The following is a 27,860-nucleotide window of genomic DNA, read 5'->3' on the forward strand; positions in this document are numbered from 1 at the left end:
TTCTCCACCCATCGCTCACTTCACACGCCCTTGACATCAGTGACGGAGGATGATGAAGGTTACACCGTCATGACCCAACGGAAGGTGAGGACCCCACCCTGACATCCCAGGTGGTGGACCCAGGTACTGGGGATCTTCTCGGCCAGAATGGCCACAAGAAGAAACCACGGGCAGCAGCAATTTTTGCAGTTTGTTTTCTCCATCCTTCCCTGGGCTTCCCCTCAGCGTCACTGCAGGGGTGAGCAACACCACAGAAAATTTCGTCAAGGTGCCTGGGGGGGCATTTTGTCCGGTGGTTTCAAGCTTCAGCCTCTGGGCATCTCCAGCTTCACCTCCCTAAACGATGGCCAGTCTGGCATTGCCTCTTACCGACCCTGGAAGTCCATACAAAGAAATTTAATTCCTTAGCGATCCTTACTCCTTTTTTCCTGCTCCTTTTTTTGCCAATGCTCAGGATGGCGCAACTCTCGCTATTGCATTTTTGTTTTGCTGGGGTTAGATTTAACCTCGCACCAGCAAAGTCAGCACGCTGCATGCAGCGGTACCTCGTGCTGCGCCCCTGATGCCTTCAACCGGTTCATCCATCACTCAGCGCAGTTCATTTCTCCATAAAGTCTTCCAAAATGTGTTTTGTTCCCCAGGCACGCCCCGTGACAGGTGGTACCACTCATACCCAACCTTGCCAATCAAACTTTACGGCCTCACAGCTCAGCCTGTTTGTTATTGCCAAAGTCTTAGCAATGGATGAAAAAGTTCTGGAGGGAAAACTAGCCCTTCCCTGACCTTCTGCTATAACGCAATCCCTTTCCGTCTCAGTTTCGCAAAGCTTTGTGCAATGTCTAAAACCTGTAACTGTGGCATAAACCACCCTCTGGACCAGTAAAAAGAGGAAAGGGCATAACCAGTTAGCAAACAGGTTGGCTAAATATTTAACAGTAACTCCCAGCAAACCTCCACCACCAATATTTTATTATTCCAGGGGATATGGGATGCTGAAAACCTCACTGTGCCACCACAGTGGGTGGCAAAGAGCTGAATATCCAAGGAAAGGACTATCTTTGGACTGCCTGTGTTATGGATAAGCCTCAACAAAAATCAAGTCATTTGGATTATTTCTGTAACTGGAGCATTAAGAAGCAGTTGTACTTCAAGTTAAAGCATCTGTCGGTCTGACAATAAATTCTAGTTCTTAGGTATTTCTACAGGGTGCATTATTTCCCCTTCTCCTAATAAAAACAAGCAATAATAGCGACCCCATCACCATCTTCCAGCCAAGTCAGTTGCCTCATCCCAGCCCAAGCAAAGGAGGAAGACCATTTCTGGTTGCTTCTTTTTCTTTTCTCTTGCTATTTCATGTGAAAACCTCACAGCTCACTTGAAGGGTCATAAGCTGCACCAAAATTAGAGAACTGAAAGTACCAAGGCCTCAAAAGAAGCACCTCAAACTCGCTCTTTTGCAGCCACGCGGACACAAAAGGACAAAGTGACCGCACATTGGAGATGTTCTTTCTGCTCTGCCCCATGTTTTGAGCTTTCTGGCAGCGGATGATAATTTTGTCAGTAGAGGCACAAGAGCATCCTGTGAGTGGATGCTGCAAAAAGCCACATCCTTTGGCGCCTCGCAGGGCGGAGGTGAGCAAGACGCTGCTGGGGGTGGAACCAGCACGGGGCTTCTTGTTCGGTTGCTTTCGGTTTTTGGTTTCCCTCCAGCTCAAAAAGGAGCTGGGAAGGTTCAAGGACAATATTTGGGTCTTCCCACAAAGCTGGTGGCAATGGCTGAGCACCTGCCTGCCGACGCGGAGCGGTGAACAAATTCCTTGTTTTGCTTTTCTTGCATGTGCGGCTTTTGCTTCACCTATTAAACCGTCTTTACCTCAGCCCATGAGTTTCCTCACTTTTACTCTTCTGATCGGCTCCCCCATCCCACTGTGGGGGGTGGGCTGCGTGGGGCTCAGTCACCGGTGTGTTTAAGCCGCGACAACATCCCCGAGCAGCAGTTTGGTGGCTCCTTGCTGAGGCTGGGGGCTTCTCCCACGCACTGGCCAGAGGGACCCCGAAGCAATTCTACTTTATTTCTCCACTTTGCATTTCTGCCCCTCACCTCCAGCTCCTCCAAATCCACAACACACAAAAAAAAAAAAAAAAAAAAAAAAAAAAAAAAGACACCCCAAAACCAGCAAAACTGAGCTTCACAGCGCAGCAACTGCCAGCAAAGCAGGGAGTTTTCCAAGTCTCTTGAATATTCCCAAGCCTCCGGAATATTGCCAAGCCTCCTCACAACTGCAAAAGCTGGAAAGACACTAGCGGTTAGAGTAAAGCAAGGATCCTTTGGTCACAGCTCCGTGTCGTTGTCATGAGGAGTTTTGACTTTTCTAAGTTAAAACTGAAATAAACATGCTCCATCGGAAAACTCACTGCCTTGTTGCATGGGGTTAATAGCACCTTGTGGTTGATCTCCTCTGACGAGGAGGAAATGTCAGGAGAAATCCAGAAGGGTTTTAAAATCCTTCTGAGTCCTGTTGGGGAGCTTTTGCCAGTGGCTGCAGACAAAGTATTTCATCTGGGAGCACCAGTCACTGCTGATCCCGTCAGCATTGATATAGGCACATTGTCCATTGCCCCGGACATCGAACCTGCATGAAAGACCAGAAGGAAAAACTAAAAGGGAAGCAAAAAGGTCACTGTCAGCCACAGGTCCGCAGTTCAGCCTTTCCCATACGGATTAGTGGTGCTCAGCAATGTTTCCCAGCAAACAACCCGCCCCATGCAGAACAAAAACTGCCTCGCGCTCCACAAAGGAGGGAATATTTTCACTTGCTTGGTCCCAGGGGGTTTCATCCAGGGATGCCCTCAATCCCCTGCCAGCACCTGCATCACACAAATCCACGGGCTGCAGCCCAAGTGCTTTAGCTCAAGCGAAAAAAAAAAGTGGTGTTTAATTGCTCCCACCTCATTAAATTTATATATATATGTGTGTCTTCTTGCCTTCAATCCCTGACCCATCTCAGCCCAGGGCATGGTTATGCTCTCCAGAAGACAGGACGTACATGTTGTTGAAGAGAGACTCGTTGAACCATTTCCAAGGTCCAGCACCTTCCCTTCGCAGACCAACCCAGTAATGCAAAAGCTTCCCGTAGCGCAAGAGAAAACGCTGGAAGGGGGGGGGGGGAAAGCAAGCATCATATATATCTTTGCGTCTCCCTCCAGGGGAATCCCAAATCTGCTTCCCAAATTGACACACCAGTTCCTCAGGGATTTCTTATTTACCAGCTCCTCCTGGGTGTCGATGGTGGCCAAGTGGGCTCCATGAGAAAGGCAAGAGATCTGACTCCTGTTCCAGTCCGCTTCGTCCTCCGTGAAGTAAAAGCACTTCCCCCTGTACCCGATCCCATTTTCCAGGCAGCTGGGAAGGACGGGAGAGGGGCAGGAGGGACAGGACGGGCGTTTCTTAGCTGGAAAGAAGCAGAACGCATCCTGGTGTCTTACACCAGTGGGTTTTCTCCAGGGGAGGAGAAGATTTTGTTGGCGGGCACTTACCTGCCAGCGCGATGATGGTGATGAGCAATGCTGCTATGACCACGGTGACCCCGATGGGGATTTTTTTATCTTTAATGCACTTGAGGCTAAAACCTGGGGACAAACCACACGGAAGAGGCACGGCCGGCAAACCCGTGGCACGAAGAGCATCCCAAGCTCCCTGCAGCTCTTGTATTCCCTGCCCCAGGTGCCTTCAGCACCTTTAAATACAGCCACAAAGCATGTGGGGGGGGCACCGTGGGGTGCAGGCTCGGTTCAGGGGGTGCATCCCAGTGCCTCCATCAGCCTCCAAGGATTTTTGGGACTGCCCGAGCTCGCCGCATCCTCTCCACCCCTCCTCCACCACGGGAGATGGGCACCAACCCCCAGCCCCGCAGCTTGGGCTGCCCTGTGCCCAAGCTTGCAAGCAGCTTCGCCTTTCTTACACCCCCCTCACCCCAGCCATTTTAACTGAATTTTAGCTGCCCACCGTCACGCTAAGCCCAGCCGCAAACTCCGCAACAACATCCCCAAAACAAGACGCTTACGGCTCCCTTCCTCCGCTGTCCGCTGCGACAGAACCGTCACGGTGGGTGGGTCTTCGCCTGTACAAAAGCAAGAAGCTCACGCAAGTAAAAGGGCGGTGGGTTCACCCTGGCTGGATGCCAGGTGCCCATCAAAGCTGCTCCATCACTCGTGTCCTCAGCCAGGCAGGGGAGAGAAAATGCAACGAAGGGCTCGTGGGTGGGGATCAGGACAGGAGATCACTCAGCAGTTACCGTCACGGGCAAAACAGACTCGACTTGGGGAAAATTAGTTTAATTTATTACCGTTCACATCAGAAATAACACCTTTTCCCCACCCCTCCCTTCTTCCCAGGCGTAATGGAATTCCCAGTTTCTCTAGGTCCTCCTCCTGAGCGGCGCGGGGGGCTGGGGAATGGGGGTTACGGTCAGTTCATCACACGTTTCTGCTGCTCCTTCCTCCTCACGCTGCCCCTGCGCCAGCGTGGGGTCCCTCTGGTGGGGCGCAGCCCTCCAGCAAGGGGCTGCTCCAGCGCAGGATTCCCACAGGTCACAGCCTCATCTGGGCATCCCACTGCTCCACCGTGGACCTCCACGGGCTGAGGGACACGGCCTGCCTTGCCGTGGGCTTCACCACGGGGGTCTCTGCTCCTGCCCCTCCTCCTTCCCTGGCCCTGGCAGGGCTGTTGCTCTCACATAGTCTCTTCAGCTGGAGCAGGTTTTTGTTTTTTCCTTCTTAATATGCAATCACAGGGGCACTGCCACTGTCACTGGTTCACTCTCCCTTGGCCACCAGCTGGCCCATCTCGGAACCAGCTGGCACCGGCCCCATGGGACATGGCCAAAGCCTCTGGCTTCGTCTCACAGAAGCCACCCCTGTAGCCACCCCACTGCCGAAACCTTTACCTGTCCCGGGAAAAAAGCAGTGTTTTCCTTTCATCCGGTCTACATGCATGGTAGGAAGGAAAACGTGATTTCCACCTTCAGAAAAAAGGGATTCACTTTGTTTTTCCAAGCCAGCCTTGACTTTATTGGCTTGTGCCACGCTTTGTTTGCCCTGGAGAGATGTTGTCTTAATTACTTCCCCACTTCTTCAGCTATAAGGTGTCTTCAGCTCCAATCTCCACTCCAGGACCCCCAGGTCACCCCAAGATGTGCTGGATGGCCCTTGAACCTATCTGAGCCACGTCCCCCTGCCCGAAGCACAGAAACCGCCCCCTCTACCCCCCCTGTCACCCACAAGGCAGCTCTTAAAGTATCTGGGACAGGGGATGGCGCGTATGTACCTGCATCGGGAACAGCTTCTGCCATCCCTGGTGCCTCTGAGGGGACAGCAGTACCCTCTGGGGACGAGCGTGTCCCTCACCTCCACCAGAAGCAAGGTAAGGAAGGTCAAGGACACCCCGAGACCGCAGCACGGCACCAGGGACCAGCCAGGTTCTTCTCAGTCCCGGGGTTTTGCCAGGATGCTCCTGTGGTCAGCAGAATAAAAAGAAGAAAAGCTCACAATCCCCTCAAAAGCTCAGAGTTTGCTCAGCAGCACAAAAGCAGCACATTTTTCTAAATCTCTTGCTTTCCTCGAAGCTTCTTTTCCTCCTCCTTTTTCCATATCCCCGCCTACATCCACTCAGAAGAAACCTCCCACAGCCAGGTATTCCTTTAAATGTAAAGACTTTAATTTAGATTTGATTTAAAAATTTAAATAAGACTACTTACTTTAAACTCTTCCGGGTTTTGATCTTGTCCTGGTTCCAGATCCCACAGTAAAACATCAACAGATTTGAGTTTCTTCTCAGAGAAGCAAAAGCCATGCCATCGGAGCTATTTTTACAAGAAACCCCCCTGCTGTAACAGAAAAAAAATATCCAGCTGTGCAAAACAGAAAGCAGCATCTGCAGATCCTTCAACGAACCCTCAAAAAGTCCTCGACAGGTGCAGCTTTTCGAAGAAAGAACCTCCGCACTGACTGAAACTGTGTGTATATGTATATATACACACAGCTCTTGCAACAGACGCACAGCTGGCGTACTGCTCAGCATCACCCCTGTAAACACAAATTCTATTACCTACCCCAATCTGTAGCAAATATTTATCAAGTAAGAACAACCTTCATGTCTTTGCCAAGGGAAGAATAAAAAGGATATTTTTTTTCTCCCCAAACACTTGTTTTCAGTTGGTTTTGATGGATGTAGCTTTTTGCTACCGTCCCCAAAAATTATTCCTCCCCCAGGCTTCAGCTTGGTGCATTTTGGAGTTAAACCAGCAGATGATGAAGAGGCGGGGAAAAGGCACCAAGCGGGGAACAACAAACTGGAGCGTCAGAAAATACTCCCAAATGCACTGGGCTTGTGGGAAATAAAGGACTTGTGTCCCAAAAATCATGTCAAAAATGTTACAGGCAAACATTGTTCTAGATCATGGCCTTGGTAAGGGGAAACATTGCTGACCAGTGAAGCAATGGCCTCGCAAGCAGCACGTGAAAATAAATCAAAGGCGCTTTTGTCTAGTGCCCAAGGAATGCCGTCAGGATGTGGGAGCAACTCTGGGTGCAAGCCACGAGCCGGGGCACAGCGGCTTCTTTCAGGATCCACTGTCCCCATTGCTGGGTGGATCTGGGGCCAGCAGCGATCTGGGGATGAGCCTTCGAAGTCGGTGCGCGCCCAGAACAGCAGAGACCCCCAACCAAACCCGCCGTCAGCACGCTGCGGGTGTCCGTGGGCGCGCTGTGCTGCGAGGGGTCGCTGGAAGGTGGTGAAGAGCCCTTCACCCTTGTGTCTGGCCCCCGGGGGCTGCACGGATAAAGCCGGCACAGCTTGTTTTGTGGCAGAGGCCACTCCCGTAGGGCTTCCTGCAGCCATCCCCTCTGATGCCTCCGTATCTCACGTGCCACCTCACGCCAGGGGTGGAGGGGCACCGTCCTGTCGCCAGTGCAAAGCAGCAGCGGGGTGGAGGCAGCTCTAAGTGGGGGGGTGGACACAGAGGTGATGACCCTGCACCCCAAAAGGAGGTGGCCTGGGCTCTGCTCTGGGTTGGGACCACGAGGCCAATTCTCGACCCCCTGCCATGAGATGCTCAGACCAAGGCTTGGGGTAAGCTGAGCTAACAGGAAGGGGGAGGGGAGGGCTGGGGGGCTCTGAGCTCCCACTTGGCGTCAGGATCCATCCCAGGCACTTCCCTGCAGCCTGCTGGGCCACGTGCCAGTAGATCTCGGTGGGCATCACGCCTGGGGAGCCAGTCCCTCTGTGTGCTCCATCCTTGCCTTGCAGTTCTCCACCAGCAGCCAGAGAGCCCAGGAACCCACAGAAACGTGAGCAGGAACGTAGGAGATGGCAACACCATCCTGGAGGACGTCGGCTCGGAGCTGAGGAAAGGTCTCTGCTCATCAGAGCCGCAAGGTAGCGTGCCCCGGCCACAACGCACCTCTGCACCACCAGCTTTCCCAGCTTTCCCCCTGAACCGGAGAACTAAGTGAAGCTCAGGGCATCCCGGTGTACCTGGGGAGCGAACAGGACCGGCACACTTGTCCTTCTTTGGATGTGCGGGGGACAAGGTGGCTTCTTGGCGGCTGAAGGAGGCACTGACTACCTCTCAGAGGGTGAGGGGTGCAAGCTGGACGCTGCACAGGACCCAGTGCTGTTGAGTGGCCAGCAGGACCAGCCCCTGGAACACCAGCAATCCAGGCACCCAGCTGCTGGTGCTGGGGGACCAGGGAAGGGACCGATGGCGTTGGGGATGGGGGATGGATGCCAGGAGGGGCTGGTGGCACCTGGGGAAGCGCTAAAGTCTCACCGAGAAACCTGGGGTCAGCACCCTGTGCCCAACCAAGCCTCCAGCATGACTTAGCCAGCGCCAGAGCGTGGGGGACAGCCGTGGGGTCAGTGTGGGGACAGGCTGGAGCCTGGTTTGGGTTAGCGACCCCGGCACGTCATCGTCACCCCTAGCCCTCTCTCCCGATATAGGATTTCCTAAATAAAACCATACGGAAACCCACCAGATCTTCCGGATTGGCCTCACCGTCCTCTCTGCTGGGAAGGGCTGGACCTGGCTGAATGGCTCCCGCAGGGACCGGAGCCGGAGTGCTTCGGGGAGGGATGGGTGTCGTGGTGGCGGCCCCACCGTCACCCAAGGGACCTTCCTGACGTGCCATGGGCTCCCTCCTGCACCCGCAGGTTCCGGCTGAGCCTCTGAGATAAAGACAAAAGCTGCGGGATGCTGAGGGAGAACAGGATCAGCTCCGACGGTTGGGGGGCCGGTCAGGACAAACCACGGGGTGAAGCCACTAGCATTGGAGACACTGGTCCAAAAGCACCAAAATCCTCAGTCGCATCCCCCCAAAAAATCACTATGGGTGGATGCTCAGAGCAGGGAAAAAAAAAGAATCATCATGGGGTGAAAAATGATTTTTATGACAATGAGATCGTCTGGTGGCACCATCGAGGCCATCCACGAGGCTTCACTGAGCAGCAGCACGGTGGGTGCCCTGCGGATGGAAGCCACCCTGCAGGATGTGATGCTGGGGTAAGGGAATGGGAAATATTTCTATATTAAAAAAAAATATACAAGCGATTATTAAAATACCTTTTAATTTTTTAAGAAAACACCCTCTTTTGTGGGAAAATGAGGTAGAAATACGCTGGCAAGACGTGCTAAGTTTCTAACAGCTTTGTCGATGAGACAAGCTGTTGCTGGGAGAGCAGAGCCCGAAAAAAAAAAGATGCTCAAGTGGGTGGGGAAAACGGTATGTAAAACCAGGATAATTTGGGCAATGGGCATGACTCAGCCGTCACTGGAAAAAAAACCTTGGAGCAATGGGAAGGAGCATAGGGCGAGCATGGAACAGGCCACACTGGGGTGACACTACAGCTGCGTTAGCTTTTATCTTACTGTTTATACTTATATTATTATTATTGGTACGGCTTCGGGGCCGGCTCCAAGGGAAGGGGTATGGGGCTGGTTCTGGGCTCCACCTTCTCCTCTGATGGCAACCAAACCACACCCCAAGAGTGGAGATGAAAAATACCTTCGGCGCGGCTGTAAAATTGCCTGCAAGGAGGAATATTTCACCTCAAAAAAGACCGAAACCGGGACCACGTCTACCCCCGCTCCCCTGACGCTGGATCCCGAGTCCAACATGGCGCCCGCGAGCGTGGGGCCGGCGGCGGGCGGGGGGAGGGGGGCGGGGCCGTGCTGCGCATGCGCGGCGGGGCGGGCCCTTCGCCATCTTGTGCCGGTCCCTGAGCAGCGTGAGCGATGGGGGGGGGGCGCCTCTGGCTCTTAAAGGGGGCACGGCCCTGGGGTGGGGCCACCTCGGGGTGAGATGGAGCGCGGCCCGGCGGAGGAGGTTTGCCGGCGGGCGGGACGGCTGCGGCCGGGATGGCGGTAGCGGGCCGGAGCCCCGGCCCTTCTCTTCCCGTCGTCTTTCCCTTCCCCCGCCGCAGCGCCCGCTTTAAGGCCCGGTGGCGGGAACGGGGCTGCGGCGGGGGAGGTCGGGGGGGGGGGGGGGGGGGGGGAGCGGGGGGAAATGGCGGGAAGGCGGGAGGCGGGGCTTGCGGGTGGGGGCGACAGGAGAAAGGCGGGATCCGGGAGGGGAGGAGCCAAGCGGAGTTGTGGGCGGGGCTGCGGCGAGGGGGCGGGGTTTCAGTTGGCGGGGGGCGGGCGCGGTGGCCTGTGCCCCGGGCCCACGCTGCGGCCCCCCGGCCCCGCCGCGGTGCTGGGCCGCCCCGTGTCCCCCCGACTCCCCCTCCAGCACCCTCCGTGCCCGCCCCCGCATGGCGCCTGGCCACCCCGGGATCCCCTCCCGTGTCCCATCCCTGTGTGCCCCCCCAGCCCCCCGCCATGGAGCTGGGCCGCCCGGGCCGGCAGCGCGTCCCCGACTGCATCCGACGGCAGAAGCGCCGGGAGCTGGATGCCCGCCGCAGTAAATGCCGCATCCGCATCGGGGGGCACCTGGAACGCTGGTGTCGCCTCAAGGAGCAGCTCGGCTTCGCCCTGCACTCCCAGTTGGCCCAGTTCCTCCTCGACAGGTCTGAGCGGGGGGCTGCAAAACCCTTAAAAACCCTTGGGACGGGGAAAAGAAAGGTCTGAGCTTGCTCACTCCCCCTCCTCCCACTGCAGGTACAGCTCCCACGGCTGCGTCTGGAGCCCAGGTAGGTGCCTCCCACCCCAAATCCTCGATGATTTTGGGTCCAAAAAGGGGTTTACGGTCAAGAGAGGAGATGCGCATTGTGCTGAGCACCTGGGCGCTGGAGATGGACCTGGAGTCGTTCACCCCCCTGGCAGGGGGCAAATTGCTCCCTGGGTTTGGCTGTGTTTGCGTTGTTGGCATCCCCAGCCTTCTTTTTTGGGGGGGGTGGGGTGGGTGTGGGATATTTGAGGTTTTGGGGGTTGGTAAAAAAGTGGAGGTCTTAATATGGTGGGAACAGCAGAGCCTGCATGAGGTGGTGGGGAAGGTGGAGGGTGACCCTGGCAGATGTCCCAGCTGCCCTACACTGGCTTTACACGGTGGAGAGCAACTACAAAGCTGACCTTCACCAATTCGTCTGGTTTTTTTGTGCCTTCACCAGGCGAGCCGGAGCCCAGCCTTCTCCATGCCGATGCCCTGCAGCGCCTGGTTGCCCTGTCCCATGGTCATGGCCAAGAGTGTGGTTTCATCCCCGACGTGAAGCCCCCAGCTCCAGGCAGCACGTCCCAGCTGGTGTGGGAATGTGTGGCTGGGCACAGCTTCTCCTGGGGTGTCCCTGAGGCAGCGGGGTACCGGACCCCCACGACCAGCCACCACGGAGAGGAACAACAGGGGGACTCGGGGTGCACGCCCCCACCAACCACCGGCCGCCGGCGCTCGCTCCGCCGAGCAGGGCTGGCCGCTGGGTCCGGTGCTGGGAAGGGCGAAGCCAAACTGGAGGGAGCAGCTCAGTCGCCCGTCGCTGATGGGGACCAGAGAGAGGAGCCAGCAGCTGGTAGCGATGGTGGTGATGATGGTGATGCAGGTGAGCTCCTCTGCATCCCCTTCCTTCTCCACCCTCATTTCCCCATTGGCTTCTTGATTCCCCATCTTCAGCCCTTCTCCCAGTCCTAGGGGCACATTGACCACCACCTCACTGGGATAAGATGTTGCCCCAACCCTGTTGTCTCCCTCTTGCTCCATATTTGACAGCACCATCATGTAAAACAAATCTCTGGGCCTTTGCTGGAAAAATGGGTAAAGGCGTCTCCCACCAGACTCGTTCCTACCACAAAATGAACCCTTATCTTCTCCGTCCTTCCCCTGGAAAAGTAGAACTGGGGGACCTCAGGTTCATTACAGGTGTTGAGCAGAAGACCTTGCTGAGCCCACACAGATGCAGCTCTCAGCAGTTTCCAAGAGCCGCAGCTCTTGTTGTTCACCCAGACTGAAAATCGGGGAGAAAAGTCTCTTTTTTCCATGCAGTGCCCTGTAGTAGCTACTTGAGAAGAGGCTGAGCTTCTTCCAGTAGAGTGTTTTGGAGTAACTTGGCCCTCATTTCTCCTGGTCAGTGGGGTGGCAGCATGCAGGTCCTTTCCAAAACCTGCAGGCTTCCCACCCCTGCTGCTAGCCCACTCCCTGCCCTCCTCTGCCTCTCCCAACATCCCGGCTCAACCAGCCCCACTTCAACTTACTGCAGCTCCCGTCATCTTCTTGCAGCTCCCAAAGTGCCAGCAGAGATGGGGACCACGGCAGAAGATCACAGGAGGTGAGTGGCGTTATGCATGACTCTTCCCCCCGGTGTCTAAGTGGGCTCTCTGGAGTTGAAGGTCAAGTTTGGACCCATCCATCTCATCCCTCGAGTTCTTCAGTGGGCAGCCAGTGTTTTAGTAAAGACCTTCCCTGATTAAAATGTGCTGCAGCAGAGCTGACTGATGGTTGTGTTCCTGCAGTGCACTCGTTCCAGAGGAGAAAACGGAGCAGGGGGCTGAGCCCCAAGAGGAAGAGGAGGACGAGGACTTTGCCGAGGATGATGACCTTGCCTACACCGATGACCTGCGTGATGAGAACTACCACCCATCTCTGGACAGGTGAGGAGCGCTTAACCACGTCCAATCATGTCCAGCCAAATCCAGCCGCATCCAAGCAATGTTCTACCACATCCAACCATCTAAACGATCTTCCCTGTCCCATGTCTTGTCTTCTCCCCCAGTGACTCTGAGCTGCAGCGACAACAAAGCCAGACCAAAGCCCGTAAGAAACCCATAAAGGAGGAGCAGCCCCGAAATGAGCCGAGTCTGACCAGCTCCACCCCATCGGAGATGAGTGGACGAGTCAGGTGAGCCATGGTGGCCACATCAGTGTGATGACATGAGAGACGGGCATCGGGCTCTCTCCGTGGACACCGAACGAGAGTTTTGGGGTATGTTGGAGGTGATGCTACTTTGCGTGCTAAGAAACCAGATGGAAACCATCCAACCCAACAAGAAATGATGTTCAAGCCCTGAGCTCTGGGTCAGGCAAGAGCCACGTGTCCCCAGGGGGGGTTTAAGCCTTCTCGTGGTGCCATCATCCACAGGGCAGAGCTGCGTTCCTTGGCCTCGCTGCCTGCTGGAACTTGCAAAGCTGGGGTCTGGCATACCGATCGCGCTACGGCAGGGCTTAACGAGTCTTTGTTTCGTCCACTGTGTCTCTCATGGAACCGGTCCTGGGTGGTCAAGGAGCAAGGATGTACTGCTGGGGCAAGGATTGCCCTCAGAGGGGGACAAAGACCCCTTAAATCTCCACTGTGGTGGGTGCTGAGGCCACTGAGCAGCCTGGAGGTTGCAGTAGCAAAAAATGCATGTGTCCCACCCCTCCGCCTTCTGCGTAAGCGCAGGGACTGCTGTCTCCACCTATAGATACGGGGCTTCCAGCAGCCAGAACAGTTCTATGTGCCCAGCTCTATTGCCCAGCAGCTCAAGCCCATGGGGAGATGAGAAGCAACAGCAGCACCTGTGACCCAAGTGTTGGTCAAGGGATAGCTTGGTAATGACTTATTTACAATTAACTTATCTTGCAAGCACTCTACCACTGCCTGTTTGCGGCCGAGGGTCAGGTTTTAATCTTTTCTTCCCAGCCGTGTGGGCTCAGGGTTCACTTTTCTGTTCTAAATAAGCTCAGATCATAACTCAGTTATTTGCTGGGTCTTTATGCAAGAATATTTAACATAGAGTTTGGTCTCAATGCTGAAACAAGAGGATTGTCCGTGCGTTGCCCCTTGGGTCTGACGCACAAGGAGATATCGCCTTGCTGGATTTTCTTACACTTTGAATACGACGAGGGCGTTAAAACCCCCTTTTTTTCACTGGAGTTAGCTGGAGTGACCATGTAACACCGCTCTGTAACACATCTTGCCTTCCTGTGTCCTATGAAAGATGGGACCAGCAGCAAAACACATGCCCCAGAACTTGCCACGTAAGTATTGTGCTGCTCTGTTAAGGCTTTTATCAATTTACTTTTTCACTTTGACATGGTATTGCTGCCGCTTTTTTGTTTTAAACACCCTTCTGTCTCCTTTCAGCTCTGAAACTGCCTCGCAGCTCACTGGAAGAGTGAATGCCCTCCCTGAGACCCAGTCCCAGCAAAGGAAAATGTGACGGTAAATCTGGCAGTTGCTTTTCTCCTCTCCCTGCCCATTGCTGGACACGTAGCAGCAGGGGACACCAGGCTCTTAAATTCAGTTTGAGGGTGGAAAGGTTTGGGTTAGTTCTAGGTAGTCCTTGTTAAGGCCAAAAGCAAATTAGAAGAGGGATATTTTTATTTTCGTTCTCTCTCTGGCATTTCTTGAAGTCCTGCATGCTTTCCATTCAAAATCCTGGCGTTCAGACCTCCAAAAGCGCGTTAGTGCCTAAAGATGCACCCGGAGATTTGCAGAAGCGGCTGATGCAAGCGGCCGTTGGCTTTCCTGGGCCACCGGTGCAGTTTTGGGGCTTTCAACCCTCTGTCTCCAAAGCCCTTTGTAAAGTTCAGGTCCGCGCTGCCCTCTCTAACGCTGAGTTTGGTTACAGAGGTTGTATTTACAAGCGTTTGATTCATTTTCCCCGCCCTCGTTGCAGCAACTGGAAGAATAGAGATAAAATACTATTTTATGAGTGAAAGCAAGAGCTTACAGACTTGGGTGTACTCATCTTCTTCTCGCTTCCCAAAGGCAATGCCATCATGAGCTGATGCCAAAACATTTTTAAGAGATTGTGGACAAAGATGCCCAGCCCCTATTTTTATTCAGTGCTGAGGATGTGGTCTGGCATCCTCATCTATTAACGATCTCTTTATTTCTCCTCCCCACAAAAGAACGCCTGTTTTTTTAACGTAGCTTTCTTTAATTTCAGGATGTCAGCCAGAAATAGCTGCTGTTTCCACGGAGCTGAGGATAAATTGTAGATTGAACGAGGCTGGCGTGAGGTTGACAGCAATCTTAAATGACCTGGGACATACCCAAAACCATGTGAAAGACTTTTTGTAATGAGTAATAAAGAATATATTCCTATTTATAGTGTCTGAAAGGTGCATTTGTTAACGCAGTTTCCTGCTCTGTTGGTGAGAGAGGTTGAATTCCCAAAATGGAAGAAATAAAAGATAAATGGTCGCCCAGAGGATGATTTTAATGTAGGGTTTGCTCGGAAACCCATCAGCTGCGAGGCTGGAGGACCACGGCTTGTTGGCTCTGAGGCTGCGGACAGAGAGAGGGGACAAGACCCTCGCTCAAGGTGCTTCTTTCTCGTTGCAGCTGCAAGAGGCGAGCCCGGCCGTGCGACGAGGACATGGCCCAGATCGGCCCGAAGAGGATCAGGTACGTGGGGCTGGTGGGGAAGGGAGAAGCTGACGTGCCATTTCCCAGCCCTTCCATGGTGGGACACCCTGGACAAGCAACGCTTGCTCTGACGGGAGCCTCCCGAAGGACTTTATTTGCCTAACTTAAGCCTTTGGTGGGTGGGTAAGAGGGAAGATGGGGGAGGAGGACTTAGCGGGGTGCCAAATCCAAAAGCCGCAGCTGTTTTGGCTCTCCTTCCTGCTCATCCTGATGATGGCTTCCACCTTGTCTCCCGCAGGAAGGCAGCGAAGCGCGAGATCCTCCTGTGCGACTTTGAAGGCTGTGGCAAGATCTTCTCCAACCGCCAGTACCTGAATGTGAGGGCTGGGGGCAACTGTTGGGCTTAAATCCCCCTCTCGCACCCCGGGAGGTGCAGCCGAGCAGCCCTCCCCCTCCCCGTCTCTTCTGGGGCTACTGGGAGCTCTGGTGACCCACCAGATGAGTCAGGTTTTGCCTGGCCAAGCTTGGTTCGGGGTGTCTTGGCTGTTGTTCCAGAGCTGGAATTGGGCAACCTGAATTGCCTGTGGCTTTTTGAAGCTGGGTGATAGGTACGGGACCTGGCCCCGTGTGCTCAGCAGCGGCTCAGGGTGCCGGAGGTCACTTGATGTCCCACTTTGTGCTTCAGGGAGCAAAATGGGGGGTGGGGTGGGGGTGTTGCTGGAAGGTGCCCTTGGGCTTTCTTCAAGCGCAGCTTCTCAGCACCGACCTCCTCTCTTCTTCCTCCCCCTTTTTCTCCTCCAAACGGCAGCACCACAAGAAGTACCAGCATGTCCACCAGAAGACCTTCACCTGCTCAGAGCCCAGCTGCGGGAAGTCCTTCAACTTCAAGAAGCACCTCAAGGAGCACGAGAAACTGCACAGCGGTGAGAGCTGGCTGCCTGTCTGCAGGCACGGACCCCTCCCGTACAGATACGTACCTCCCCGTACGTCCTCCCCTGCGCAGGTCCCACCTCTGCTGGGTTACGGCTGGCCATCGCCACCGCCTCACCATTCACGTTTGCGTCCCTGGTAGATGTTCACCACACCTCTTTGCTTTCTGCTCCCAAGATCTATTGTCCATCTCTGTTTCTGTGCTGGGAAAGCATCCTGCCTCCTAAAATACATCAGGAAGGGCCCCCAGACTGCTCTTCTAGGCTGGATCAGCCCCTAGTTGTTGGTTTTGTTTGGTTTTTTGTTTTTTCTTCTGCCCCACAGACAAGCGGGACTATATCTGTGAATTCTGCGCCCGTTCCTTTCGTACCAGCAGCAACTTGATCATCCACAGGCGTATCCACACAGGGGAGAAACCCCTGCAGTAAGTACCAGTCCCATCCTTGTGACCGTTGGACTCCCCGGGTGCCATCAGGATTTCTTCTTGTTGCTCTTCAACTCGAAATCAGCTTCTTGGTGCGTGGCTCTATGGAGACCCGAGCTGCCTGCCACGGGCAGCCGGAGGACCGGCTGTTATTTTTGCTTTGCCTGAAGGTTCCTGGCCCCAGGGCCGGCTGCGGTCTGATCCAGCAGCTTCAGGGCGTGGGCTCGATTTGGAGAAGCTTTTAATAAGCTGGGATTTGATGAGAGCAGTGCGTTTCCTTGCCTGGAGGGTGTGCTGAAGCCACACAGAACTAAGAGCAGTGGCTTTGCTAAACCCACCTAGAACTGCAGCATCAAGATGATGCGGGGCCCGTTCTCCCTCGTGCTTAATCCCTTGTAGCACCTTTCTGGGGTTTTTTTCAAGATGATTTTACCTTGAATCCTGCCCCGCTTTCTCCCAGGTGTGAGATCTGTGGCTTCACCTGCCGCCAGAAAGCCTCCCTGAACTGGCACATGAAGAAACACGACGCTGACTCCTTCTACCAGTTCTCCTGTGACATCTGTGGCAAGAAGTTTGAGAAGAAAGACAACGTCACTGCCCATAAAAGCAAAAGTCACCCGGAGGTGCCCGGTGGACCCCCACAAGCTGAGGGGGGCCAGGGGCAGACTGTGCCATCCCCACCGCCCAACCTCGGCGCAGGGATGCAGGCAGGGCTGGAGCAGCCGGAGGTACCCGGAATGGTGGCCGTGGAGATGCCAGGGCTCGGAGACGCTCCGGGGAGTAGCGGTGAACCGGAGAAGACCCCCCCGTCTCCTTTTGCAGCCTCATCCGAGTATCAGAGGGGCGGTGGGCAGGATCCAGCTGCGCCCTGAGGCCAGGTGACGGATGGCGTTGGCTTGTAGCAGGACTCATCCTCCAGTTCATGGCCTCCCGTGGGGCCAGGAGGACCAAGGGAGCAAGGTGAAATGACGCCGGCCCCCACGGCACGTGGCAGCAGCACATCCAGGTGCCAAAAATACAAGGGACAGGGGGAAATCCCACCGAAGGCTTTCCCACCCCAACCTGGGCTTCCCTCAAGCTCGCAGCAGCACCGCCACAAGCAGAGAGCATCTTCCTGCGAGGAGGGAGCGTGAGGCTGCCGGAGGCATTGCCAGGGCCCTTAATAAAGACTTTTTTATTTTATGTAAAAAAAAAAAAAAAAAAAAAAGTGGGTTTCCCCACTTGCGCCAGCCGCCTCTGCACCTCAGTGCTGTTTCTATGAAAAACAAGAGGTAGAAAAGCAAGACTTCTGTGTGTGCAGCCTGCCTCAACACCCCGGCCAAAGGTCATCTGTATTTAGCACAATAAAAAAAAAAAAAATAAGGGCGAGTTAGATCGGGAAGTCAACAGTAGGTTCTGGCCTCAGAAATGGGCATTACTTGATCCGGTGACGCTTCCCCCAGCCCTCTGAGCATCCCTTGCCTTTTATTGAGCCTTTTTGCAAAGGACTGTAGTAGTTACGCAGCCTTGAAGGTCACAGCTCAACAGGGTTTATCAAAAAACCCAAAACCCTGCCAAGTGGGGGCTGGAAGATGCTTTTGACACAGATAAAGGGGCTGCAGGGAGGCTGGAGCGCCTGTGGGAACCGGGGACTCAAACTGGGGCTGGCTGTAGGGATTACAAGTCAGGCTGTGACCTCAAATAGCAATTGGAGGGTGAAAATAAAATTTAAAAAAAAAGCACGTTCCAGGAGAGAAGAGTGCTAGAGGTGGGTTTTTCCACTGATTCTGAGCAGCAGCTGCAACAAGGACTAAATCCCAGCTGTGAGCCAGAGTGTGGCCCCTTCTCCCAACTGTGCTGTCGGCTTAGAGAAAGTGATAACGAAGGCATTTAACCCCAAAAATGGGTTGTGAGAGCTCCTGGCCCAAGGGCAAACAGCAGGGTTAGCGGCGGCACAGAGATGCCCCGTATCATGGGCGCCTGCCCCGCTGCTGCTCAGGGTTTTCCTGAAATCTGGGGCAGTTCCTGGAACAAGCACCCCCGTTCCCCCCAGCCCAGCACCCCTTCCCCACCCCGTCCTTTCCTGGGCGCAGATGGTGGGTACTTGCCCTTTTCCTTCTGCAGCCAGAACAGAAAAACATCAGACTGTTGGGCACTTTTTTTTGAGGGTACTGGGTTTGTGGGTTTTTTAGTTGGTTGGGGTTTTTTTGGTTGTTTTGTTTTGTTTTTTTTTTTTGCACAGCAACTTTTATTTTCCCACTAAACAGAGTGACAGGGCAAAGAGACGTAACAGCATCGCGGGATCACACAAGGGCAGGCAGGGGTTTGTAAGCACGCGCGAGATCACACCTAAAACAAGGCTTCCCCCTCCTTCCCCACGACACGGCCTGAGCTTCCAGCGGGAGGGAGCTCCCCCCCCCCACAAAGCCAACCCCACGCACTCTGCAAGGCCGAGCACGCCCGAGCCCCCGCGGGCTCTCCCCTCCAGCTACACCCCTGCCAGCTTTTGGGGTGACCCCAAAGCATCCATCGCCCCTTTACTCGCTCCCCAGGGCTCCGCTCTACTCCAGCCCTGTGGATGCTTCAGCGTTAACGGGGAGGGGGGGGGGGGGGGGAAGCGACGAGGGAGATCGTCGGGTTTTGCTCTCTTAGCGCTAGCAGCCACGGAACAGGCTGGACCCTTTCCCAAGGAGGAAAGGAAAGCGAGGATGGGGTGGGGGGGAAGCTAAAAGGTGACCTGCAGAGCAACAGGTGTCAGAAATCGGGGCTTGGATACAGCACCTCTCCTCCTCGCGCAGGTTTTCTAGCCCTCAAGAACTTCCCGGGGTGCACAAAAGCAGGTGGCTTTGGCTACGGATCAATGCAGGATGCGATAAACCCCTAAGGAAGCTTTTCTCCCTGGTTACATCCCTGTTTACATGGGGCAGCCAACTTCAAACAAAACAAGACTAAAAAAAAAAATAATAATAAAAATGGGGCTGCTTACACAACAGGCCATAGTGGGGGAAATAACCCCACGTAGGGGCTATTTAAGCAGCCCCCCCTCAATGGTCGATGCCCCAAAGGAAGGTTTTTTCAGGGTTAAAGAGACTCAAAACTTTAAAACGCAACAAGAAAACGTTAACCCGAAAGCCGAACAAGGGACAGTCAGGAGTTGTGGGGTCCTCTGAAAGCAAGGGGGAAAAGGGGACAGGACTGGGCACTACTTGCAGGTCACCTTGGGGAGGGTTAAAGAAACTGGACGGGTCAATTGCAAAGGGAAAGCGAGGAGCCCACATAGAAGAGCCAGAAGAAAGGAAAGATCTTTTCGGTGAAAGCGGCTGTGAAGGTGAAGATGGGAGCCATGTTATCGGCATTGTAAAACGCCACCCACCCGCCTTCGTAGTCCAGGTACACCCCGATCTTCCTGGGCCTCTCACACAGGGACAAGGGCGTCTCTGGGGAGGTGAAAGCCTGATACTGATCCCAATTCTTCCCCTTCCAGTTCAGCCCCACCGCCCAGATCCCCTCTTCCGGAGCAAAGTCGATTTTCTCCTTCCTTCGCACAGACTCACGGGCTGCCCCCAGGACCCAGCTCTCGCCATCTCCCACCTCCACCTCCCAGTAATGCCTCCCAGCTACGAAACCCTCTGCCGCCAGCACGCAGAAGGAGTAATCGAATCTCTTGGGGTTTGCTGGGAGTTCCTGGGGAGCGCTCCTGAGCCGCACGCTCCTCTTGTCCTCCGACAGCACCAGGTAGGGGTTGGCCGTGTCTGGGTCCAGAGAGAGATCACCTGAGAAGGGGGAAACACAGACATGAGCCACCCTCCGAGGGGATCCATCATCTCTGCCCCAAACCAGACCAGGACAACACCAGGAGAGTCACCTCCAACAGCCTGAAGCACCCAAACCCGCAGGGGAACAAAGATCAGGCTCCACTTTCTAATTCAAGCAGAGAAACAGCCAGGTCTATACTGCAGGCCCACTGGCCTGCCCCATCCGAGGCGCCTCCTTGCTCTGGAATAGAAATTTTTGAGCAGAAATCACTTTTTTTTTTTTTTTTCCTCCCTCTCCCCAAGTCACTAGCAAGTGCCAGAGAGGAATGAGCACAGATACCCTCGTGTTTAAGGGCTGCTTCTGTACTCGGGGCGCTGCACGGTCTGAAAACAACTGCAAGTGGGGAAGATCAGGGCCTGCCAAAGGCAAAACGGGTCTGTCCTGAGCCCAGCGACATCCCTGAACTCCCAGCAGCACATGCAAAGCTTGCAAAGTCCATCTCTGAGCTAACTCAACACCCGCTAGCGGGGCCAAAGGTCTCCTCGCTTCGGGTAGAGTGGATCAGCTTCTGAAGAGTCCTCCTAACCCCGCAGTTTCCTACCCAACTCATGGGCTGCCCCCTTCATGGACTCCATCCAGCAGCTGGATCTGGTTCGGGGTTGTTTCCCGCCCCCCTCCCTTGGCAGCACAGCAGTAATTTTCTCTTCTCCTGACCTCCAAGCTAGCTTGAAGGTCCTACCGCTTAGATCCTCCCCACGGAAGCTGAAACTCCCAAATTAAGCCTTGCAAAAAATGAAGGTCAGACTCCCAAAACGCAAACCGTGCTCACCTGTGTCATTCTCCAGCTCGAACCGGAGGTTCTCTGAGGGAAGAAAAGAAAGAAATTTAGATCCCTTTGCACATGGGGAGTCCCCGGGGACTGCCTACGCACACACGACCTTGCTCCTGCCTTACTGCTGCTTGGGAACAACCACGTACAGCTACGTCAGACTTCCATGCAGAAATCCGAGGGAAATGTGCTGCTTTTCAAGCGACCAGAGCTTTTTCTTTTCGATAAGCAGACGCTCAGACAATCAAGACTTCTCCCAACAAGCCCAAGCGAAAAATAAGAGCCCAGCTCAAACCATCTTCTGAGTTGAATTAAGTGTTAGGTTCATGTGAAGGGGCACCAGCTTTTAAAGAAAACCTTTTTCAGCACTCACCCTTGAACTCCAGCAAGACTTCTTTCAGCACTGCACTCTTCTGGGAAAAGCTCTTTAGTTTCTTCTCCAACTCTGCGAAGCCAGCCTCCGGCTTGCAAAACATCCAGCTCTCAAAGCTGGGGAGGAGAAAGCAGCGTTAAGATTCCCTCCAGAAAAAAATACAATCTCCAAACTAGAGGCAGGGAAGAAACCTGCCCTGGCACTGAAGAGGTTTGGTGTTGGACCTCTGTCAGCACTTGTGAGGCCAAACTGGACCCAAGGACCAGTCCAGTTTGGGGCTGCCCAGTACGAGGCACAGAGATGTGGGGCTGGCGGGGGATCTCCATGCTTTGCTGAGGCTCAGCCCTGAGCAGCCTGATCCAGCTTTTGATACTGGTCCTTAACCACAGGGGTTTAGTCCCTCACCAGCTGAGTTACGCTGCAGTTTGAGGACACCCAAACCCTCCCGCGACCCCACCGGTCATGAATCCCCTTCGTGAAGGTTTGGGTGTGCCTCAAAGGCAACACCCGGGTGTGGGTGAGAACCATAAAGGAGGCAGAAGCAAAGCTGGATGGGGTGTACATCCTCGCAACACCAGCTCTGCCTCCGCTGTGAGCCTCCCAGTTAACCCAGCAAGGGCCCAGGTTCACTCACCTGCTTCCAGCTGGGGCAACACCCTGGAGAGAGAGTAAAAAAAAAAAAACCAAACAACAAACTAATCAGTACAAGTCTTTCTTCTACCTCACAGCCTCCAAAATCCTCCCCAAAACTGGCCCCATGGCTGCTTTGCTGAGGGGATCAGCTCTCAGCAGCTGTTTCCAAAGCACCACACAGTCGGACTCACGGAGGTGGCAGAATTAGTTTATAAATATGGGGTTGGGGTTTTTTTTTCCTTCCCCTTTTTCTTTTTTGGTGTGGGTGGGGGCGGGAAAAAAGTGCTTTTTTTAAAAGACACTAAGAAAAATCATGATTGCCATCAAGCCGCAAAAGCCGTAAGGATTCAGGGCTCACAGCAACAATGGAGCAACACAAAGCATCTGGGACATTTGTCTGGTTATTTCTATCAAAAGAGAACCAAGCAGCTTCGCTACTACAAAGGCCAACCCAACCCCCCAAAGCTGTGCTAAAATCTGGGGTCCCACTTGCAAAAACAGCCCAGCAGCCTTGCAGCCAGTCAAAAACCCCGACTCACAGCTGGGCCAGCTCCAGCACCGACTTCATTGGATCCGAGCTGCTCCTCAGCAGAGCACCTCAGCATCCTGTGGTCCCCGTAAATGGATTTTTGTCCCCAGGCATCCAAACCCCGAGCTCTCCCAAGTTTTGTACCTACTACACCATAACCTCTGGGCTGGGAGGACAAGTCCCAGGAGTCTCACCTGCCCAGACTGGTTGCCGGGGCCGTTCTCTCCTTGCTCACCCAGCAGCTTATCGAGCTGGGCGATCTCCTCAGAAAGCCGGGAGACACTCTCATCTCTCCTCTTGACAATGTCTCTGTCCAGCTCCTCCAGACGGGACAGCAGGAGCTGCTCCTTCTCCTCCAGGAAGCCTCGGAGCTCCTTGCACTCGGCCACAATCTTCTGCCTCTCCACTTCCGTCTGCTTCTACGAAACCCAGAGGGGAAACCCACGTGAGACAGACATCCCCGTGGCCAGGGGAGGTCTGGGGAAACCCCCAGCCCGAGGCACTCACCAGCAAGTCTTCGCTCTGCCTCTCCCTCTCAGCCTTGGCTTCTTCACGCCCTTTCCTCAAGGAGCTCAAATGCTCCTGTGGCACCTCCTGGAAGGAGAGAAAAGAGATCTGTTGGGAATCTTTCCTATTCGGGATCAGGAATACGGAGGAAAGGGATGATGGGGGGTTCCCCCCAGCACTGCTGCTAAAACTGGCCAAATTTCATCAAACATGGGGTTTTTTTGCAGCTGGAGAACACCACGAACCCGAACTGAGGTCAGGCCATCGCTGCACGTCTTCCCCTGCCCCGTTATCTCCAACTGTTAAGTTTTGGGCATGCCAAGAAAGCCAAAAACTTTCCCCAGACAGCCCAAAAAAACTGTCCCCTGAACAGCCTGAGCAGTATGGAGCCAGGTGCAGGAGGAGGAATAAAACGCAGTAAGGCAAAACAAACAAACAAAAAAACCCCAACAACAACAACAAAAATTAAAGCTAATTTTTAGCTCCCTATAAGAGCGCAGCTGCAAACACAAGGCACCAAGTCCCACCCACACGAAAACCCCTTCAGCCTCTGTGCCTCTCGGGATCAGCTTTCACATCCCAGCCCTGCCACGAGCAGGGGAGACCAGCCAAGGCACCCCCACATCTGCCTGAACCCCACCAAGACGGAGGGGCCGCCTGCCTCCAGGCTTCTTGCTAAGTTTATTAACAGCTTATTAGTGGAAACTGTCATGCCTGTCCTTGTTTAAATCATTTGACCTCCAAGGAAGCTGGAGAGACTCCTAGCAACACTAAACAAAAAGCAGCAGGGCTTTAGGGAGCAAGCAACGCCAGATCTTTCATAAATAAAACGCAAAGCTACAGAGATTTTGCTGCTGTTAACCAGCTGTGCGAACCGGGCCTTGCTACCACAGAACTGATGGTAACGCAGAATTTAAGCACGAGAGAAAAGCAATGATCAGAAAGGCGGGAGCGCAGGTTACGAGCGGCCTCCAAGGAGCAACAACCAGTTGTTAAAAACACGTAAAAGCCTATTAGTGACGGGGGGTGGGTGGGGGGGCGGGGAAACCCACAGAGAGCAACAGCCTGAGCAGCATTCAGTGGCGGACCTGCCTATGGGCACTGTGGTCCTAAAAAAAGGACGAGATCCCGAATTTGGGGGCGAGGGGGGAAACAATGCCAACTCAAGCTTCAGCTTCCCATCAAGAGCAACCCCGGCCATCGAAGCTGGCAAGGATGGCGCAACTGGGCACCCGCCACAATTTCGGTGCAAAATTCAGTAGCAAAGCCTTTGGTGCCACCTGCCTCGACAGCGCTAATTGCAAGAATTAATATGCAGCTGTTAATGATCACGCAAGCCCCTTCCCCTGTCGGGATCACCCCGGCTGTGCCAGTGCCACCCTCCTCCTCCAGCCGCTGCTGCGCAGTAAACATCTGCTCCCTGTCCGGCATCTTGGTTTTCCTCCACCCTGCCAGAGGAACGAGGCCTGGCCGCTCAGGGTCAGGCTGCCACGCTCACCCTCCCCCCCCCTAATTATTAATTCCTAGTTATCTCCATCAAGGAGCCCCCCGCACGGCGATGTGGGGGTCTCCCCTTCATCACCACGGTGGTTTCGGCAGAGATCGAGCCGCGGAGGCCAGGCTCTGGATTCACTCTGTGTTCTGCGTCACGTTGCTCAGCTGCCCTGTGCTGGTTTTTTTGTTTGGCTGTTGGGTTTTTTTTGGTTTGGGGTTGGTTTTTTTTTTGGGGGTGGTTTTTGTTTTTCTTTCTGGGGGGGGGGGAGGGGGTAAGCCACTCCTGAAGGATCCCTGCTCCGCTTTAACCCCAGATTGTGCTTGGTGCTAGAAACCCACCCCTCTACCTGCAGAAGCCAGGCTCCACGCTCACTCCAGAGCTTTTCTGCCCAGGGAAGCGGGAGCTGAGGATTTTGGGGTGCCTAACCCTATTTTGCACACTCACACCCGCCCAGATCTCCAGGGATTCCCATACTAGTTCAGCATCATTTCACACAGGAAACCAAACCAGCTGACACCCCCTCCCAGTATCTTCCCAGTTAAACTCAGCTCCATTCTGCATCGAGGGCATTCCCCCATCCCGCCCTATCGCACGGTCAGCCCCCACCCCAGTGTGTCCCTGTTGGGGGGCGGTGGGGGGTGGATTTGAGCCCTGAGTCCGTATTGCACCCCACATCCTGCCTCCCTGCACGGAAGCTTGGAAGGGGGTCCCCATTCTGCGCCCCACACGCTGAGGGGGGTGCTACTGTCCTCGCTGCATCCCAGGTACGTCTGAATGAAGGGGGGAAACACGTTGGGGGGGGGGGGTCCCTACCGCACCTTACAGGCTGAGGGGTAAGCGGCTTCACCTCTGTACTCCCACGGGAAGGGGGGGGGGTCCCTACCGAACCCAAGGGGTATTGCCTCCCGCGGGGAGGGGCTCCCCCACGTCACGGGGAGCCTTTATTGCACCCCTAAAGCGAAGGGGGGGTGGGGGGTGCCCCTTGTGCTCTTCCCTTGGCGCATCCCCCGTGCTGCAGGGAGGGGAGAACGGCTCCCCGGGGGGGGCTCCCACTGCACCCCTGCATTCCGGGGGGGGCTCCCAGTACTCTTTCTCCCGGGGGGGTGGGGTGTCCCCTACCGCACCCGAGGTGGTCTCCCCGGGGGGTGCTCCCATTGCACCCCAGCATTCCGGAGAGTTCCCAATGGGCGGGGGGTGGGGGCTGCCCCCTCTAACACTGACCTCTGCGGCGTGGGCCGCCTCCTCGGCGGGCAGCACGGTGTGGGTCCGGTGCTCCCGGGAGAGGTGGCAGACAACGCAGACGGCGCGGCGATCCTGCACGCAGTAGAGCCGCAGCGGTTCGCCGTGGCGGGGGCAGCGCGGCGGCCCGGGAGGCCCGGGCGGAGCGGCGGCGGGCAACGGCGGGGCGGGAGCGGGAGGGCCCGGCGGCGGCTCTGCGGGGCCCGGCGGCAGCCCGAGCTGGCGGACGATGTGAACGATATTACCGAGAGAACGATTAGGGCGAAACAGCCGTTGCGGCACCGGTTCCCGGCACTGCGGGCAGCAAAGCCGTCGCGCCGAGTCCTCCCAGCACTGGGTCACGCAGGCGCGGCAGAAGTTATGACCGCACTCGGCTACCAGCACCGGGTCGTTGAAGTACTCCAAGCACACCGGGCAAGTCAATTCGTCCTGCAGGCTGCGGGCCGCGCTACAGGGAGCGGGCGGTACGGCGGGGGGAGCGGGCGGCGCCTCCATGGCGGCTCCGCGGCTGCGCTGCGCCCCGCGCTCCGCTCCGCGCTGCGCCGCCCGTCTGCCGGGAGCCGGGGGCGGGGCGGGCGCCGGGGGCGGGGCGAGCGCCGGGGGCGGGGCGGCGCATGCGCGGCGGCGCGAGCGCGCGCCTGCGTCGTTCCCCGCGAGGCGGCGGAGCGGCGCATGCGCGGGGGGCGTGGCCTGCGGGCCCGAGGGGGCGGGGCCTATAGGGCGCTGGGGGAGCGCGGGTGCCGGGGGTCGCTCTAGGATGTGGCGGGGGGTGCGGGTGCCGGGAGGGGACGTGTGTCCCTGCAGGGTGCTGGGGGAGCCCGAATGAATGGTCAGGGTCCTTACAGGATCTCGGAGGGCGGATGTATAGGTGCTTACGGGATGCTTTCGGGGAGTCCTGTGAGTTAGAGGGGCGGGGGCAGACCGCGTCTCGGTCCCTGCTGGGTGCCGGGGGAAGGTCTGTTGTCCCTACGGGCTGCTGGGGGCAGTGGGGTCCTTATAGAATGCTGGGAGGGATGCAGCGGTGCCTATAGGATGGGGGGCGGGGCCCAGATGGGTCCCCCTGCCTGTCTCGTAAAACGGGGGGATCAGGGCCGGGGACCCCCTGGTATTGAGGTGCCAGCCCCACGGAGCATCCCCGGGAGCCGCCGTGGGCCCCTGAGGTGCTCCGTGTGGCGGGCAGCAGCCCCATGGAGCATCCTTACGTCCACAAAGCTCCAAAATCCCAGGACTCTCCTGAAAATAAACTTTAAATACACGTTAATTTATCCACATCTCCTCATCCTGCCTCATTTAAAGGGATACTATTAAAACACACATTAATAATCACTAAAAGCCATCGTCCTCTAACATCTCAAATTTAACAATGAAGTGACTTACTTAGGCTGAGCGTGGGCCACCTGCTGTTTTATTTTTCCTTAATTCTTCTGACAGCCCTAATGAAACATCCCCCCATTTTTCTTGCTTTTTCCCTCTGTTTTTCACCACCAGGCCAGAGTGAAGGGATGTTTTTGGGGTGCCCCTAAACCAGGTTAATTCACCCGCAGGGGTGAGGGGTTGGGGTTGAGGCACCAGGAGCATCCTGGAGGGGTTGAGGTGCGTGCTCAAACCCCATCTCAACAACCTCTGCAGCACTTCATTAATTTAAGTCACAGCTTTGCGATCACAATTAATTCTTAATGGTGGTATCAACCAGCGGGTGGTGGGCCTGGCTTTACCTTTTATAATTTTTAAACCATTTTTTTGTTAACTAAAGGAGATGCCAGACAGGTTTGGAGCTGTCCTGGGTCACAGCAGATGCTCGAGGCAGCCTGTTTTGCCTCAAAATCGGCACTTTTTGAGGAAAGGGGCACATTTTTGCCCCAGATTTGCTCACCTGTCATCCAGCAGCTGGGTTTTCCAGCGTAAAGGATTAAATACTGTTGAAAAAAAAAGTTGCAGGAGCCTCCTGGGGACCTTTTTCCCTTCAGAAATCTGTTTTCAGGGGTGGTGGTCACTAAAGTGGAGGGTTTTGGTGTGAAGGTGGGAAGGGGGATTTTTTTGGGGTGGTTTTCACAGTGCTGGCCTCTCTGCTGTGCCAGCCTCTCCACCGTGTCACCCTGAGTGTCGCAGATCAGCTTGAGGAACCTGATTTCAGGGAGTAATAACCCAAAGCCTCCCTGCACTCACACAATAGCCCTTCCCCACCTTTACAATCCCTATCAGGAGCGATCGTCTCGCTGCAGAAGCGTGAGGCAGATGAGGAGGCACCACCAAGATTTCTCTGCTTTTCTTTACATTTTCCTGTCTCTGGTGAAATTTTCTTTGGGGAGGAAATATTTGCGGGCGGAAGTCACTACTCCTGGGTTGGGGAGGGCAGAAATTAGGATGAAAAACGGTTAATTCAGGGCCTGCAG

General features: G+C 55.2%; 3 protein-coding genes across 8 annotated transcripts; 1 reads left to right on the forward strand and 2 right to left on the reverse strand.

Annotated features, from left to right (window-relative positions):
* Positions 1–952: 952 nt before the first annotated feature.
* On the reverse strand, positions 953–6,903 carry LOC102047334 (C-type lectin domain family 2 member G-like). 5 transcript variants are annotated; one of them, XM_055697935.1, is made up of 8 exons: positions 5,757–6,896; positions 5,327–5,512; positions 4,947–5,021; positions 4,065–4,121; positions 3,538–3,630; positions 3,268–3,452; positions 3,048–3,151; positions 953–2,633 (listed from the first exon to the last, which is right to left on the reverse strand). In XM_055697935.1, the coding sequence occupies exons 2-8, from the start codon at positions 5,349–5,351 to the stop codon at positions 2,477–2,479; spliced, it is 696 nt and encodes a 231-aa protein (XP_055553910.1). In that variant the 5' UTR covers positions 5,352–5,512; positions 5,757–6,896; the 3' UTR covers positions 953–2,476. The 5 variants fall into 5 exon arrangements, 3 of the variants coding, with proteins under 3 accessions (XP_055553910.1, XP_055553909.1, XP_055553911.1); XM_055697934.1 differs by having other exon boundaries at positions 4,947–5,097; positions 5,757–6,890; XR_008730038.1 differs by having other exon boundaries at positions 2,498–2,868; positions 2,950–3,151; positions 4,947–5,097; positions 5,757–6,903.
* Positions 6,904–9,252: 2,349 nt separating this feature from the next.
* Positions 9,253–17,639, forward strand: LOC102047509 (zinc finger protein 692). Of its 2 annotated transcripts, none has more exons than XM_055697889.1 (12): positions 9,253–9,283; positions 9,867–10,063; positions 10,155–10,186; positions 10,604–11,026; positions 11,701–11,749; positions 11,934–12,071; positions 12,194–12,319; positions 14,750–14,812; positions 15,072–15,150; positions 15,582–15,696; positions 16,028–16,127; positions 16,588–17,639. In XM_055697889.1, the coding sequence occupies exons 2-12, from the start codon at positions 9,876–9,878 to the stop codon at positions 16,997–16,999; spliced, it is 1,725 nt and encodes a 574-aa protein (XP_055553864.1). In that variant the 5' UTR covers positions 9,253–9,283; positions 9,867–9,875; the 3' UTR covers positions 17,000–17,639. The 2 variants fall into 2 exon arrangements, with proteins under 2 accessions (XP_055553864.1, XP_055553862.1); XM_055697887.1 differs by lacking the exon at positions 9,253–9,283 and adding an exon at positions 9,299–9,381.
* Positions 17,640–18,738: 1,099 nt separating this feature from the next.
* LOC114014756 (E3 ubiquitin-protein ligase TRIM7-like) lies at positions 18,739–26,046 on the reverse strand. Its single transcript, XM_027799537.2, has 7 exons — positions 25,450–26,046; positions 22,734–22,820; positions 22,421–22,645; positions 21,699–21,721; positions 21,065–21,180; positions 20,692–20,724; positions 18,739–19,879 (listed from the first exon to the last, which is right to left on the reverse strand). The coding sequence occupies exons 1-7, from the start codon at positions 25,960–25,962 to the stop codon at positions 19,353–19,355; spliced, it is 1,524 nt and encodes a 507-aa protein (XP_027655338.2). The 5' UTR covers positions 25,963–26,046; the 3' UTR covers positions 18,739–19,352.
* Between the last annotated feature and the right edge of the window lie 1,814 nt (positions 26,047–27,860).

Source organism: Falco cherrug, chromosome 21 (genome assembly GCF_023634085.1).
Source record: "Falco cherrug isolate bFalChe1 chromosome 21, bFalChe1.pri, whole genome shotgun sequence".
In the NCBI taxonomy this organism is placed as follows: domain Eukaryota; kingdom Metazoa; phylum Chordata; class Aves; order Falconiformes; family Falconidae; genus Falco; species Falco cherrug.